The sequence below is a fragment of the Gopherus flavomarginatus genome, chromosome 8, assembly GCF_025201925.1.
Source record: "Gopherus flavomarginatus isolate rGopFla2 chromosome 8, rGopFla2.mat.asm, whole genome shotgun sequence".
NCBI lineage: Eukaryota > Metazoa > Chordata > Testudines > Testudinidae > Gopherus > Gopherus flavomarginatus.
Window position 1 is genome coordinate 11,385,377 of NC_066624.1, and position 15,046 is coordinate 11,400,422.

The 15,046-nt window shown below is 45.2% G+C and overlaps 1 protein-coding gene across 4 annotated transcripts in view; it reads right to left on the reverse strand.

Annotated features, from left to right (window-relative positions):
• Nucleotides 1-15,046, reverse strand: part of CD99L2 (CD99 molecule like 2) — an 83,465-nt gene that overhangs the window by 33,375 nt on the left and 35,044 nt on the right. The window contains exons 1-4 of one of the 4 annotated variants that reach the window (XM_050964762.1): nucleotides 13,288-14,652; nucleotides 9,511-12,570; nucleotides 8,536-8,698; nucleotides 5,271-5,336 (exon numbers count right to left, since the gene is read on the reverse strand). In XM_050964762.1, the coding sequence (XP_050820719.1) occupies nucleotides 5,271-5,336; nucleotides 8,536-8,620 (151 nt within the window). In that variant the 5' untranslated portion in view covers nucleotides 8,621-8,698; nucleotides 9,511-12,570; nucleotides 13,288-14,652. Of the gene's footprint in view, nucleotides 1-5,270; nucleotides 5,337-8,535; nucleotides 8,699-9,510; nucleotides 12,571-13,287; nucleotides 14,653-15,046 lie in introns of those variants that run through there. The other 3 variants (XM_050964759.1, XM_050964761.1, XM_050964760.1) reach the window with 3 other exon arrangements.

A 15,046-nucleotide genomic window follows, 5' to 3' on the forward strand; every position in this document is an offset into this window, starting at 1 on the left:
CTGTCACCAGGGAACATCACATCCCATTCACAACCCATGGACCCACCTCCCTTTCAATTCTCAGAGTGTAACACCTGCCCTGCTCTTCTCAAGGCTTGTCTACACTCGAAACACTACAGTGCACATCTGTGCTGCTGGAGTGCTTCAGGGTAGACCCTACCTATGCCAACAGGATGGGCTCTCTTGTTAGAGTAGGTAATCCACCCCCACAAAAGGCAGTAGCTAGGTCAATATAAGAATTCTTCCGTTGATCTACAAGGGGACTTAGGTCGGTTTCCTGTGCTTCTCAGGGATGTGGATTTTTGACATCCCTGAGAACATAGTTAACCCAGACCAGGCTCAGTCACAATGACAACTTGAGCGATTGTTCAGGTGGCACAGTGATAATAGGGAGATATTTGATGTATTTTCAGCTGACTTCAACATGACATTGCTACGGGAAACGAGCAGAAGCAGCACCATGTGAGCAGTGAGCTGTCTCTGAATCATCAATGTGTGGTCTGTGGATCAGCAGTGGTCTAAGGACCATAGTGTGGGGAACCACTGCTTTAAAGCCTGTGTGTGTGTGATGGGAAGCAACATATTAATAGGAATGCCATGGATTTGTAGTAGTCTTGTATCTGACAACTTGCCTGGCTTGGCCTAGTACAGATGTTTTCAGGACTTGAGGATTTCTTCAAGTGCTCCATCCGGAACACTGATCAGAAAGGGGGAAAAATTGACTCCATAATTCTGGATATCTTGATGGGTTTCAAAGAGCCCTCTGATAAAAGTAGAGCAGTCTTTTCCTCTGTAGGCCAGATCCTCTGCTGGTGTGTATCTGTGTAGCTCCATTTACTTCAGAGAAGCAAACTACTCACACCAGTTGAGGACTTGGTCTACAGTTTCTGCACACCATGGGGCACATTCTTGTATATTCAGGCAGTTTCTACTGAGGTCAGTGGAAGCCACACAAATCCATTCCAGGATAGAATGTGGCTCATCACTGGTTGTGTTCATAGGGCTGTACAATAATCTATGCTGGTTAAGGTATTAGATAGGGACTTATTTTCTTGATGTGTTCCTGATCCTGTCTGCTACTAGGACTTCACATTTCTTCTCTGTGCATTTATGGACACAACAGCCTTTCACACTGTGATTGATTCCTTGCATTTATTTATCAGGGGAAAGACTATGGTCCAGAGTCTGGTCTGGGTAAATCAAAAGTCCTTCTACTGAATACCACAGAGTTGTATTGGGGCAAAACTGACCAGAATCTGTGTAACTGTAAAATAGTATCTAAGGACTAGCATTGCCAAACAGCTGTGCTCCTGCAATAACAGTGTCACCTAGCCATGAAAGATATTATTAAGCCATACCTTAACATAAAAATAATAAGAGTTTTCTTTGCCTTCTCAAGTACCAGATAAGATCCCCCTCTTAGAAGTGATCTGCTCTAAATGATGAGCTACAACAAAATAACTAAAATAGGGTATTTTCCCTACATGCTGTTTAGCAACGGTACTAATGGCTCACTGGCTTTTTAAAGGGGATTTGGAATCCCACGAAAAACATAATCTACAGGAGAAGTAAGTTTTGCCTGTTCAAACTTTTTTTTTTCAGTGTAGAAAAGATCTATGGCATGAAACTACATCAAGAATATTATACTGCTAAACTAGTAAAAGTATTTTGAATGCAGCTCAATTGGAGTGCTCTGTAGAGTTGGTATCAATAGGGTAAAACCATGTCATTGGATAGTGCTATCCCAATGCTGCATAAGCTTGAGTGAAAGTGGTGCTTTTTTGGTGACTAATTTTGTATTGATTTTAATAAAAAAAAATACAATGAAAAGTACAAAAAAGTAAATAACTTACAGATTATATGTTTCCTGTGGCACATGCAGTATTTGGATACCCAACAGAATTAGGCAATTATGCAATTTTACAACTTGTCAAAGACTAAATAACACAAAACCAGACAATATCACACAGACATAACATGTTAGGGTGAGGTCACAGTAACAGAGTAGGAGAAGACATGGATGAATAGCCAGGAGGGAAAGAGATGGGGGGAAGAAGCAGAGGAGTTAAGTGGAATGAAGGCCTCTCATGCTTTGAGCCATCTCAACACTTTTTTTTAAACCCACATGTATCTAGAAATGGGGTCCAAATTTCTTTGACTTCATATCATTGCTCTATACAGCTGTCATAAACAGATAGCTAAGGGTTAATGTCTCTTTCACCTGAAGCACCTGACCAGAGGACCAATCAGGAAACCGGATTTTTTCAACTTTGGGTGGAGGGAATTGTGTGTCTGAGTCTTTTGTCACCTGCCTGCTTTCTCTGAGCTTTGGAGAAGTAGTTCTACTTTCTAATCTTCTGTTTCTAAGTGTAAGGACAAAGAGATCAGATAGTAAGTTATATGGTTTCTTTTCTTTGGTATTTGCATGAATATAAGTGCTGGAGTGCTTTGATTTGTATTCTTTTTGAATAAGGCTGTTTATTCAATATTCTTTTAAGCAATCGACCCTGTATTGTATCATCTTAATACAGAGAGACCATTTGTATTTTTCTTTCTTTTTATATAAAGCTTTCTTTTAAGACCTGTTGGAGTTTTTCTTTACTTCAGGGAAATTGAGTCTGTACTCACCAGGGAATTGGTGGGAGGAAGAAATCGGGGAGATCTGTGTGTTGGATTTGCTAGCCTGATTTTGCATTCCCTCTGGGGGAATAGGAAAGTACTATTTGTTTCCAGGATTGGAAACAGAGAGGGGGAGTCCCTCTGTGTAGTTTCACAGAGCTTGTGTCTGTGTATCTCTCCAGGAGCACCTGGAGGGGGGAAGGGAAAAAGGAGTATTTCCCTTTGTTGTGAGACTCAAGGGATTTGGGTCTTGGGGTCCCCAGGGAAGGTTTTTCAGGGGGACCAGAGTGCCCCAAAACACTCTAATTTTTTGGGTGGTGGCAGCAAGTACCAGGTCCAAGCTGGTAACTAAGCTTGGAGGTTTTCATGCTAACCCCCATATTTTGGACGCTAAGGTCCAAATCTGGGACTAAGGTTATGTCAACAGCAATCAGCTATTCTTTCTTTGGCTGCTAATTAAGATAAGTCTGAACATCACTGCTCTATTCTGAGTATCTCTACTCTTCCATTTTTGTAATATCATGCAGTTGATTATCTATTTCAAATAATGAAACCTGGATCCTGTGACAATGCTGTAGAAAAAGAGTTAATTTTCATTATACCCAATGAGCACTACCCTCATCTACAGCAGAGGTCCCCAAACTGCAGGGTGCGCCGCCCTAGGGGGGCACAGAGGAATGTTGGGTGGGGGTATGGTGGGCCCAGGCCAGTCCCCACAGGGGGTGGAGAGGGAGCACCATCCAGCCTTGCTCCAGCCCTGTCAGCCCCCACAGCTCCGCTCCCACCCCCAGCCTCGGCCCCTGGCCATGGTTCCATTCCTGACCCTGGCCCCAGCCTCAGCCCCCTTACCACTGCATCCCCCCCGGCATCCCTGGCTTGTGGACAGTATAATTGAGGTGGGGGTGGGAGGGCGTGACTCTGAAAAGTTTGGGGACCACAGCTCTAGAGATTGCCTGGTGAACAGTGGTGCAATTAAATGACTCTGTTGGCAGGAGACTCCTTTACACCATGCCTCATGATATAGGACATGCCAATGCTACTAAGCCAGTCATGTCAGATTGTTTCATCCCAACTGACTTTGCAGGAAGAAGTCATATTTTTATCTGGAATCCTTACACCGGAAAATATTTGTGCTTTATGCAATTCATTGTGACATAAGTCTATTTGAATTATCTGAGTAGAATTCAGGAGGTTGGATGGGGGGCTAGGAATAATCAGCCAGGTGCAGAGGAAAGTGTGAGGCTGAAGGTGGTATGAATATGTCTGAACACCTCTATTCTGTGCACAGGCACAATCGAAAAGGAGAACAGCATATCATGTGTGTGCAAAACACTTCTTCCAGCCATTCATAAATTCTCTACAAGAATTGCAGCCACGTAATGTTCATGGGTGAAAAATTGACCAGAATTTGTCCCCAGGCCTATTCTTTGTAAGAGAGTACATGAGGACTGCTGTATCAAACAGTTGGGCTCCTGCAATGTCACCTAGCCATGATAAATATTAAACCATTACATCATTTATAAATTCTTTATTATACATGTGGCCACTTACTGTTAAAGGAAAAATCATGGGGCCATGGCAGAAAGAGGGCAGGGTAGCAGCTTCTCACTGCATATGCCAGCTACAGGAGGGGACTGGCCAATCCTCAGGGCAAACCAGGTGTGCAAAGAAGGAAGAGGGCATCTGCACCTGCTGCACATCTGGGTGGTGCAGAACTGATTGGCTATCTGCCCTCTCCAAAATGCTTGGCTGGGCCCCCTAAACAGTCTTCTGCTCCAGGTCCCAGGACAGCTGTGTACATTTAATGGGGCTGCAGGAACCCATGTGGCACTCATGGAGGGGAGAGGTGTGGGGAGGGGTCTCTGTAGTGCTTTGGAGATAAATGGGAGGATCTCCTAATCCCCAGTTGTTTTGGGAAGGAGCTTGATTTGTGGTTGCAAATGGGGTATTTAGCCATTGAAATGCTCCTGGAATCATTTGTGGAAGCAAAACAATACAGGCAAGAGGGAGAGTCTTGTGAAAGTCTGAGCCATAGGGTATGTCCTCACACCAATTAAAAATCTGCAGCTGGCCCATGGGGGCTCTGGCTCGTGGGACTGTCTAATTGCAGTGAAGACATTCAGGCTCAGGAGGCAGCCAGGGCTTGAACATCTACACTGCAGTTAAACAGGCCTGTGATCATGAGCCCAAGTCAGCTGGCCTGGGCCAGCTGCAGGTGTCTAATTGCAGTGTACACATACCCATAGAGGGCAAGCAGAGAATGGAGAAAGGTCAGAGTCAGAACATCACAATCTCAGAAATAGTGCTCACACCTGCTGGAAGAGAAAAGCATTACACAATGCATGCCAGGAAAACATGGGAATGAATGAATGACAACTCAAGTAATTAGGTACACAAAAGCATGTGTTCAATACTAACAGGCTGTCAAAATGCTAAATCAATGTGACTGGCTAACCAGCATCGCAACACAAAGGAACACTAGATTAGAAACAAATTTTGCAGAAGGAATATTTATTTTAGCTGTCGACAATTAAGTAAACTGGATCTGACCAGGAAAAGACGACTGGGTCATGTAAACCCCTCACCTTTAACCTGTGATTAATCCACATATGTAGTTACACACAAAATCGCTATTTGCTTACTGTACTTACGTCGCTTGGTTGGATGGTCATCAAGTGCATCTGCTAAATTGAAGTCGTCAGAATCATCACCATATCCTAGAGATAAAGAATTGGCATTGGCTTTACTCATTACTCACTGAATGTAAAACAACTTTCAATACAGCATGGCTGGACTTGTACACTTAAACTGCTTTAGTTTTAGAGATTTTTAAATCTGACCCATTACCAACATTGAAGAAGGCATCAGCCTTCTCAGAATTCTGTGACTGTTAAATTGCAGAGCAGTCATCTCTGGATTTTCCATTTGTCTGCTCTAATGGATTTGGTATAAATACACATGCTACACTTAAATTTGTCAAGTGGAGCCTACCAATTCATCTCTCTAGCTGCCACTCATCTGTGGATGTAGTCACGATTATATGTTTGCTAAACACCATAAAAATATTGGAGTGGCTTAGATAATGTTTGTGAAAAACACACACGCTCTCTCCACTCTGCTCCTAAAGGTATACTCAAATAGCAAAGATTTTTATACACCTCTACCTCGATATAACACTGTCCGCGGGAGCCAAAAAAAATCTTACCATGTTTTAGGTGAAACTGCGTTATACTGAACTTGCCTTGATCCACCGGAGTGCGCAGCCCAGCCTCCGCCTCTCCCTGCTTCACCGCGGTATATCCGAATTTGTGTTATATTGTGACGCTTTATATCGAGGTAGAGGTGTATTAAAAAAATAAAATTTGCTGTTGTCTGCTAAACACACAACTCAACATTCAGTCTGTCCAGGAAATATAAATTCTGGACATATCCATATTCAAAGAGTATACCTGGCAAACAGAAGGTATATTTATAAAAGATGCCTCACAACATCTTAGCTATTTGCTATCATTTAATATCCCAACGATGCCCCTGAACTATATGCTATTCTAATGTGGTAGGTCCACTAATCCTTCCTTTCTCTTTTTGCATCACATTAATTACTGTTGACTTAGCCTAGTTCTAGATGCATTTGTCTTGATAAATTCATGCTTTTACATCTCAGACCATGCTGAGTAATTAATATCCTTTGGGTTTGCTAAGTACTGCAGCACTGCAAGAGAACATTAAAATGGCTTTCCTCTTATTCCTACTGCTAAATGGATTTAGCTGTTGCCACCTGAGCTCCAGCTTGCTTCATGAATAAATTTAAAGCTTTACTGACAAGGACAATAACAATGAAAAGGCACTAGTCCATCAGAAAGCAGATATCAGCATTTCAGTGAAAAACTTTTACACATGGTGGTCACAAAGTATTACAACCCATTCAGCTCTGATTTCAGTTATTCACACATCACATCTCGTTTTACTTACCATCTATTTAAATGTAAACTTGGCAAACAAGGGAACGATTTAAATGTAGGGTCTATGGTTTTTAAGTTGCTATGTATTTCTGCATCTTCCATGGAAGCACTCAAGAGCATTATGCTGCTGCTTGGGCGATTTATTTTTTCTTAGATAGGTCCATAGATGAATTTGTCATTAGAACAGTTTACATCCTCCTTTGCTGTATGAGAATGGAGATGTTTATGGTGGAAAGCAAGCCATGCGAGACAGGCATGGTACGACACCACAGATGAAGTGGAATCTTAACAAATCCTTTTGTTTAGAAAACTGATACCAGGGTCCCTGGGTCTGGGGAAATGGAATACAACTTCAAAACTCCAATCTACATCCTTGCACACCAGCCTATTGTTCTCCTGTTTGTACCGTGCCTTCCACTGGATACAGCACATTTCTCCTCCCCTGCCCCCCACTCGAAACTGTGCCTCCCATGCCCTGCTACCAGTAAAGTCTCTGCAGTGTGAGACAGGAAATGCTCTCACGCTCATGGCAAAGGAAATGATACTTCAGCAGTAGAAAGCATCCATTGCTGAACACATAGAAGAACTGAGCAAGGAACTGTGCATATCAGCAGCTGGAGACTGAGGCCCTAATTCATCAAGGTATATAGGCAAACGTCTAACTTCAAGCAGGTGAACAGTTCCACTGAAGTCCCAGGAGTGGTGTATAAAGATGAAGCAAACTGAAGAACTTTGAGATGTGACCTTTAATTCCAGAATGTTAAGGAAGAATAACTAGCCTTCAGAACTGATCTGCCGTCCTGGGACACAGAATGTGTTACAACTGACAATATTATTACAGGTGGCAGTGTTGTAACCATATTGTTCCCAGAACATCAGAGAGAGAAGGTGGGTGAGGTAATATCTTTTATTGGACCAACTTCTGTTGGTGAGACAGACAAGCTTTCGAGCCCTATCGAGCTCTTCCTCAGGTCTGGGAAAGGTACTATACACTGCAATTAAAAACCCACAGCTGGCATATGCCCACTGACTCGGGCTCAGGCTAAGGGGCTGTTTTAATTGCAGTGTAGACACTCGGTTTGGAGCCCAGGCTCTAGGACGCTGTGAGATGGGAAGGACCCAGAGCCTGGGCTGCAGCCCGAATCCCTACTGCCTACATCTCTATTAAATGGCCCCTTAAGTCCCTTGAGCCTGAGGCAGCTGACACAGGCCAGCCGTGGGTTTCTACACTCAAAAGTTAAATCAACCCAGCTACATTGCTCAGGGGTGTGAAAAATCCACACCCCTGAGCAATGCAGTTAAGCCGACCTAACCCCTGGTGTAGACAGTATTAGATCAACGGAAGAATTCCTCTCATCAGCGTAGCTAGTGTCTATGCTGAAGTGCCACAGCGACGAGCTGCAGCAGTGTTTCAAGTGTCAACAAGCACTAAGACTGATTTTTAGTGTCTAGCAAAGTTTATCATCCATGAGCAAACACTTTTCATAAAACTCTCAATCCTCATCCTCAAAGGAAACCTGCACAACACCTTCAAAGGACGAGCCTGGAAGCTTCAATAAACAACTTTGCTAGACACTAAAACTCATGGTCTTAAAGATACTGGATTTATGGCATATTACAACAATCTGTAACCCACTAACTCTGTCACCCCACTCTTTTTTGTTCCATGACTGCAGGGGTGTTAATGGGCCATTTCACCTTGAATGGTTCCTTAGAATATGTGTTACCCACATATGATAAACAATCTATTCTACCTTGTATTTAGCTACGACTCTGCATACCTTTCCCAGACCTCAGTAAGAGCTCTGTATAGCTTGAAAGCTTGTCTATTTCATCAACAGAAGTCGGTCCAATAAACGATATTACCTCACCCACCTTATTTTTATAGACTTATTATAGTAGCATGTAAGGGCCCTCATCAAGGATCAAGGCTCCAATGTGCCAGGTGCTGTACCTGCTCCAGAAAGCTTGCACTGTAGCTTAATGCAGAGAACATTGCCTCTATATCTTTGAGTACTGTATGGATTTGCCTTCCTCATATTGTATCCTTCTCTCTAGCCTTCATTCTGTCTGCAGGGGTTCACTTCTTCCCAATGTTGCTACATTATCCTTGATGTCTGTGTTTTAAATGAAACATAAAACAAAGAGTAAAGAAAAGTCCATAAAAATCTCCAGAGTGACGAGGGACAAAAGAGAGAAATGCTACAAACCTCACCCAATGGGTCTGCACCATCTTAGGGCTTGTCTACACTGGCACTTTACAGCGCTGCAACTTTCTCGCTCAGGGGTGTGAAAAAACAAACACACATACACATACGCTCCGAGCGCAGCAAGTTTCAGTGCTGTCAAGCGCCAGTGTAGACAGTGCATCAGTGCCAGGAGCTACACCCCTTGTGGTGGTTTTTTTAGAGCGCTGAGAGCGCGACAGCGCTTTAACGTTGCCAGTGTAGACTAGCCCTTAAACTCTATTTGAATTCCCTTTTAACGCAACAGTTTGTAATAGGTGCAACACCAATTGAAGGCTGGTAGCAATACTAACATTCACATTAGTATTCTAAAATCCTTCCCCTGCCCCTCCTTCCTCCCCCCCTCCCCGCCATTCTCAGTGATTAAATAAATATTAAGGGCACCGATTCACTGTACACCAAGGCTGTGTAATTAACAGGTCCCAACAGGATCTTCTGCTTTTTACATATGATAATGCAGCTGGTGAAATGCGCCGTCAGAGGCGGATTGCAGCTCTTCTATCAAACGGTTGGAAACATGTGGAAACACAATGCCAGATGTGTCCAGTTACAGTTTCCTTTTCTTTTAAAGAACATAAAGGGGCCTTACTTCCTTGCAATATGTTCAGCTACCCCAGGAATGCCAAGAATAGCCAAACTCCTATTGGAAGAAAAACAGCTAAAGCTAAGGAGGCATGATTCACCCTGGGGCGCTGAAAACTAGATGAGAAATGTATATCTCCGCTCCTGCACATGGCAGTAAAAATGCCTCTTGTTCCATGCACCACAGCATATTTCCGCTGAGTCTATTTCAAAGCTTTCCCTTTGCAGTGTTGTCAACTCCCACGATTTTGTCATGAGTCTCATGATAATTACTGTTTTCTTTAAAGCCCCAGCTCCTGGAGTCAAGTGGCTATGTGATTTCAGCCTTCATTTTTAAAGAAAAAGTAAGTAAGTGTCTAGCCCTCGTGGTTGTGAAGAAAGCTTTAAAATGTGACTTCAGTGCACCCTAAAAGTTCAAAAAGCAGAAGGCAAAAAACACCAATTCTATTATTTAATCTCATGATTTTAAAGTAAATCTCAAGATTTTTGGTGAGCCTGACTCATAATTTTGAACATTTGGAGTTCGCAGTAGAAGAGAAAGGTGACACGTCCCCACAAATCTTGTGGCTGTCTTATCCTTGATGCAGTTTAGCTTGTGAATCCTTGGTTAATTATTTCTGAGGGCCTTTTACAAACACAAATAGGTCGATGGCCAGGAGGGCTTACAGTTTCAGCTCAGCTTTTCAAATGTCCAAATTTTAGTCTATTCAAGGGCAGTTTAATCTCTGCCTCTTCCTTTACCACCCTTTATTTTACCACAGTATTGTAGCAAAGTGATTGTGATAGACACCAATCCACATTCCTGGGTGCTGGTAGCACTGGGGACTGTCTCAGGGTATGTCTACCCTGGCAGAGTTACAGTGCCGGCAGTTACATCGCCACACAGAGCGCTGAAGGGAAACCGATGCTGTGCATTCACACTGTCAGCTGCCTGCGCAATAGCGTGTTCACACTTGCAGCAGTATTCAGAGCGGTGCACTCTGGGCAGCTATCCCACAGAGTATCTCTTCCTCTTCTGTTGCTAACAGTTATGGGAAGGCAGAGGGGGTCGCGGGGCATTCTGGGTCCTGTCCCAATGCCCCATGATGCATTGCTTCATATCCCAGCAATTCCTGTGCTTCCGTCTGCATTTGAGACCATCTTTCAACGATTTGTGTACTGCATGCTCTGCCTCGTCAGTCTGCAGAAATGGATCCTGCGCTGTTGACCAATATGCTGCTTGCTCTCACTAATGCATCCTGTGTGGCAGTGGAGTTATTCCTTAAACTACAAAGGCAAGAGGAGTTTGACATTGATCTCACTACGCGTAGTAGCTACGACACGAGATTGCTTGTGGCATTCACAGAGGTGCTGACCACAGTGGAATGCTGCTTTTGGGCTCGGCAACCAAGCACTGAGTGGTGGGATCACATCATCATGCACCTCTAGGATGACAAGCAGTGGCTGCAGAACTTTCAGATGAGGAAAGCCACATTCGTGAGACTGTGGGATAAGCTCACTCCAGTCCTGCGGCATAAGGACACAAGAATGAGAGCTGCTCTGTCGCTGGAGAAGCACATGGCGATTTCACTGTGGGAGCTGGCAACTCCAGACTGCTACCGATCAGTCGCTCACCAGTTCAGAGTGGGAATGTCTACCATTGGACTCGTGTTGACAGAAATGTGCAGGGCCATTAATCACATCCTGCTCTGAAAGACCGCGACTCTGGGCAACGTGCATGACCTTCTGGATGGCTTTGCACAAATTGTTTCTGTAACTGTGGAGGGGCAATAGATGGCACGTATTTTCCAATTCTGGCACCAGACCACCTAGCCACCAAGTACATTAATTGGAAGGGGTATTTCTCTATGGTTCTCCAGGTGCTTGTGGATCACCATGGGTGTTTCACAGACATTAACACAGGCTGGTTCAGAAAGGTGCAAGACATGCATCTTTTGGAACACAGGCCTGTTCAGGAAGCTGCAAGCAGGGACTTTCTTCCCGGACCAGAAGATCACCATAGGGGAAGTCGAAATGCCCATTGTGATCCTGGGAGACCTTGCCTACCCCTTAATGACTTGGCTTATGAAGCCGTACACAGGGCACCTTGACAGCAGCAAGAAGCGGTTCAACAACAGGCTGAGCAAGTGCAAAATGACTGCTGAGTGTGGGTTTGGCCAATTAAAGGCCTGCTGGTGCTGCCTACATGGGAGGCTGGACCTGGCCAATGACAATATTCCTATGCTTATAGCCGCATGCTGTAGGCTCCATGTTTGTGAAGAGAAGGGTGAAAGCTTCACTCAGGGCTGGACTGCTGAGGCTGAATTTGAACAGCCAGACACCAGGGCTATTAGAGGGGCGCAGCGTGGGGCCACAAGGATCAGAGATGCCTTAAGGCAGCAATCTGAAGCTGCGAGTCACTAATTTGTTGCTATTCTTGGGAGTGCAGTGCTTGTAATGATAGGAATTGATTGTGATTGGTGCAGACGATGCACTGCGAAGGTTTAAGAAAATTGCCTGTTGCTTTGCAGGGCTTTGTTGGCTTTCAATTAATGGAATAAAGATTGCTTTCAAATCAAAACAATTATTTTATTCAAAAACAACTGGAGGAGAGAGACAAACAAAAAAAACCCTCAGAACTGTGGGCGATGGGGAAAGGGAGGGTCCCGGGATGGTTAAAGATTTCTGTATGTCCAGATATCATATGCAGCCTTGTCCTTTGAAGTACAATGCAGCCGATACTGTACTTCAGCAGGGCTAAACAGTGCAGTGGATAGTGGGAGTCTACAATGCTGAACTGTGATGGAGAGGAGTGGAATGTAGCGGGTACAGACAGGAGCCAGGAGGTTGGCAGTGTCTGGGGGGCGCATGGGAAAGTTTTACAACAGTGGCTGCAGGAGAGGGTGGGCGCAGAGCTACTCAGTTTGCAGCGTTAGTGCCTGGAGCGTGTCTGCTTGGCATTCCATAACATTTAAGAGTCGCTCCGTGGCTTCGTTCTGGCGCCTCGCATTCGGTCCCTTTTCTCACTGTCCTGCTGTTCCTTCAATCCTTGTTTTTCGGCCACGGAGTGCATCATGACATCACGCAGAAAGTCCTCTTTATTTTTCGTGGCTGCTTCCTAATTCTGCATAGCTGTTCAGCCAGCGGTAACAAAGAGGAAGGCTGGGCTCCCAAGGTCATATCTGTGAAGCCAAAATGCAACATTTTACAGAAGCAGTATTGTTTGCAACACACAGACCACTGATTCAGTGATTTAAAACGCAGCCACTATTCACATACCTGTCACTAACTGGCTGACCCCTGGCAAGCACACGAGCCACAAGACCCCCAAAACGGTAACAACAGTGGCAGGGGAAATCAGTGTTCCTGTACTGTACGCTGGGCCCGTGGCTCTTGGGAAGAGCCAGCACTGTAGGGGGGGACTTTATAATCATTACTGTCCCCAAATTTTCCACAGACAGTGTTAATTATGGAAGATATCTCTCTGCTGAGAGTGAGCTGGGAATCAAGGCAGGGTCTTCTCCAAGACTGCGGCTTCCACCTGGGCCTTTATGTGGCTCACCTCTGTGCAGCAATGGTCCCTGGCCCCCCCAGTGACAGCAGAGTGGTGCAGGAAAGTTACCCTTAAAGGGGCAAGAAAAAAAGTAGCTCTGCCAAAGAACCTGCGGCAGCAGATTGCCCAGTATCTCCATGAGAGTCTCATGGAGATCTCTGAGGCAGATTCCCATGAAGTGAGGGAGTTAATCAACACCGTTACGCCACTTAGACTAAGCATGTGGTAGTACACGCATCACACAATACAAGCCTGCATTCTGCAACCTTCCTGCCCCCAACAATTTGTTTCAGCGATTTCCCCGTGCTCCCCCCCAAAAAAATCCACTTACCAGGGGCCTCCTCACCTGTTTCTGCTTCGCCAAGCTCCAACAGCTACAACTGGCTAGCCTCCTCTGGGATAGAGAAGAGCTCTTGGCTGCATGCATCTCTGACCTCCAAGTCATCCTCTGCCTCTGGGTCCCCCTCCCCATCCTCGTCCAAGATTTCCTCCTCCTGGCTTGGTCCAATCTTGACTGGCACGCGAGCCACTGAAGTATTCAGTGGCCTTCACAGTGGAGGTGGGGCTGCCACCGAGTATCACGTCCAGCTCTTTGTAGAACTGGCAGCTCATGGGCACAGCACCGGAGCAGTGGTTTGCCTCCTACGCCTTGTGGTAGGTGTTCCACAACTCCTTCACTTTGACCCTGCATTGCAGTGTGTCCTGGTCATGGCCACTTTCTATCATGCACTGCGAAAATCTGTCCATAGATAGCATAAATTCCTATGGCTGCAGTGCAGCTAGGACTGGACAGCTGCCTCTTCCCAAATGCTCATGAGGTCCAGTAGCTCAGCACTGCTCCAAGCAGGGGATCATCTAGTGCACGAAGCAGGCATGGTCACCTGGAAAGATGCGCTGACACCATTGCATGCATCACCAAATAGGAAGGGGAATTTCAAAATTCTCAAGGAATTTAAGGGTTGGGGCTCACGGTTGGTCACCTGAGGGAAGGGCAGTAAAGTTCAAAGCGATGACCAGAGAGGTGAGAACAGACATTGTGGGACACCTCTTGGAGGTCAACTGCAGCACTGTAACTGACCAGGGAGTCTACACTGGCACCGCGGTGCTGTAGCTCCAGTGCAGAAAGCTGTATGCTTCTCATCAGAGTGGTTTATTTACAGCGCTGCAACTGTGCACTATGTGGCTTGGCAGTCTGTACACCTCGAGAGTTGCACCACAGAAAGCTGCTTTATTGTGCAGAAACTTGCCAGTGTAGATAAGGCCTCAGCATCTGGCTGTACTGAGTATTCCCCCACCCTGCATTCACAAAGCTCAGAGCTGCAGAGGCAGAGAGAAACTGCACATAACTGGTAATAACTATGAAGAATTTCCTAGTCTCTGAAATGTCGGGGCAGGGGGAGATTTCTTTAGGAAGCTGTTCCATAGCTGAAAATGGTTAACTGAGTTTAAATCCAAGCCGTGTCTGAGTAAGAGTTCCCTGACCCTGCACAAAGCACCTGGACAATGTCTTTTTAAAAATAACACCTTTATATTTTCCTCTTCGTCTTGTTCATTTCAGCTGGGACTTTCAAAGAGGCCTAAGGAAGTTAAGTGTCCGTGGCAGCCCAGTTGCAGCTCCATGTGTTCTTGCCATGAGAGTTTTATTAGCATCCTCACTGCTCAAGTATCAGTTTCCAGTTAAGTGACCAAACGTTCTGGATATTGTAACTGTTTGGACACATGCCACACACTCCATTCTCACAGCCAGGTTATTCGTCATTGCAGACTGTGGAATGAAAGGAGCAATAGAATCAGTGATGTCCATGGCAAGCATTTAAACTGTGAAAGTTTAACATGCTGCTTCAGGAGGGTTGGGTCAGCCTCCTCACCTCCACTGATCTATCAGGAGATCAAAGAACAGAGTGCAATTGACTTGAGATGGGAATGTGGATTTAAACTCTGACTGGCAAGAACCACCAGCTGAACAATGTTCATACACCTACTCAAGTTTAACTAAAGATCTGCTGCTGCACTCTTCTTGGCAGCTGCCCAAAAGCAGGGCCACTGGGGTGGAGGGGGGAGAAAGTGGGGCAATTTGCCCAAGGCCTTGCACGGGTCCTGCTAGC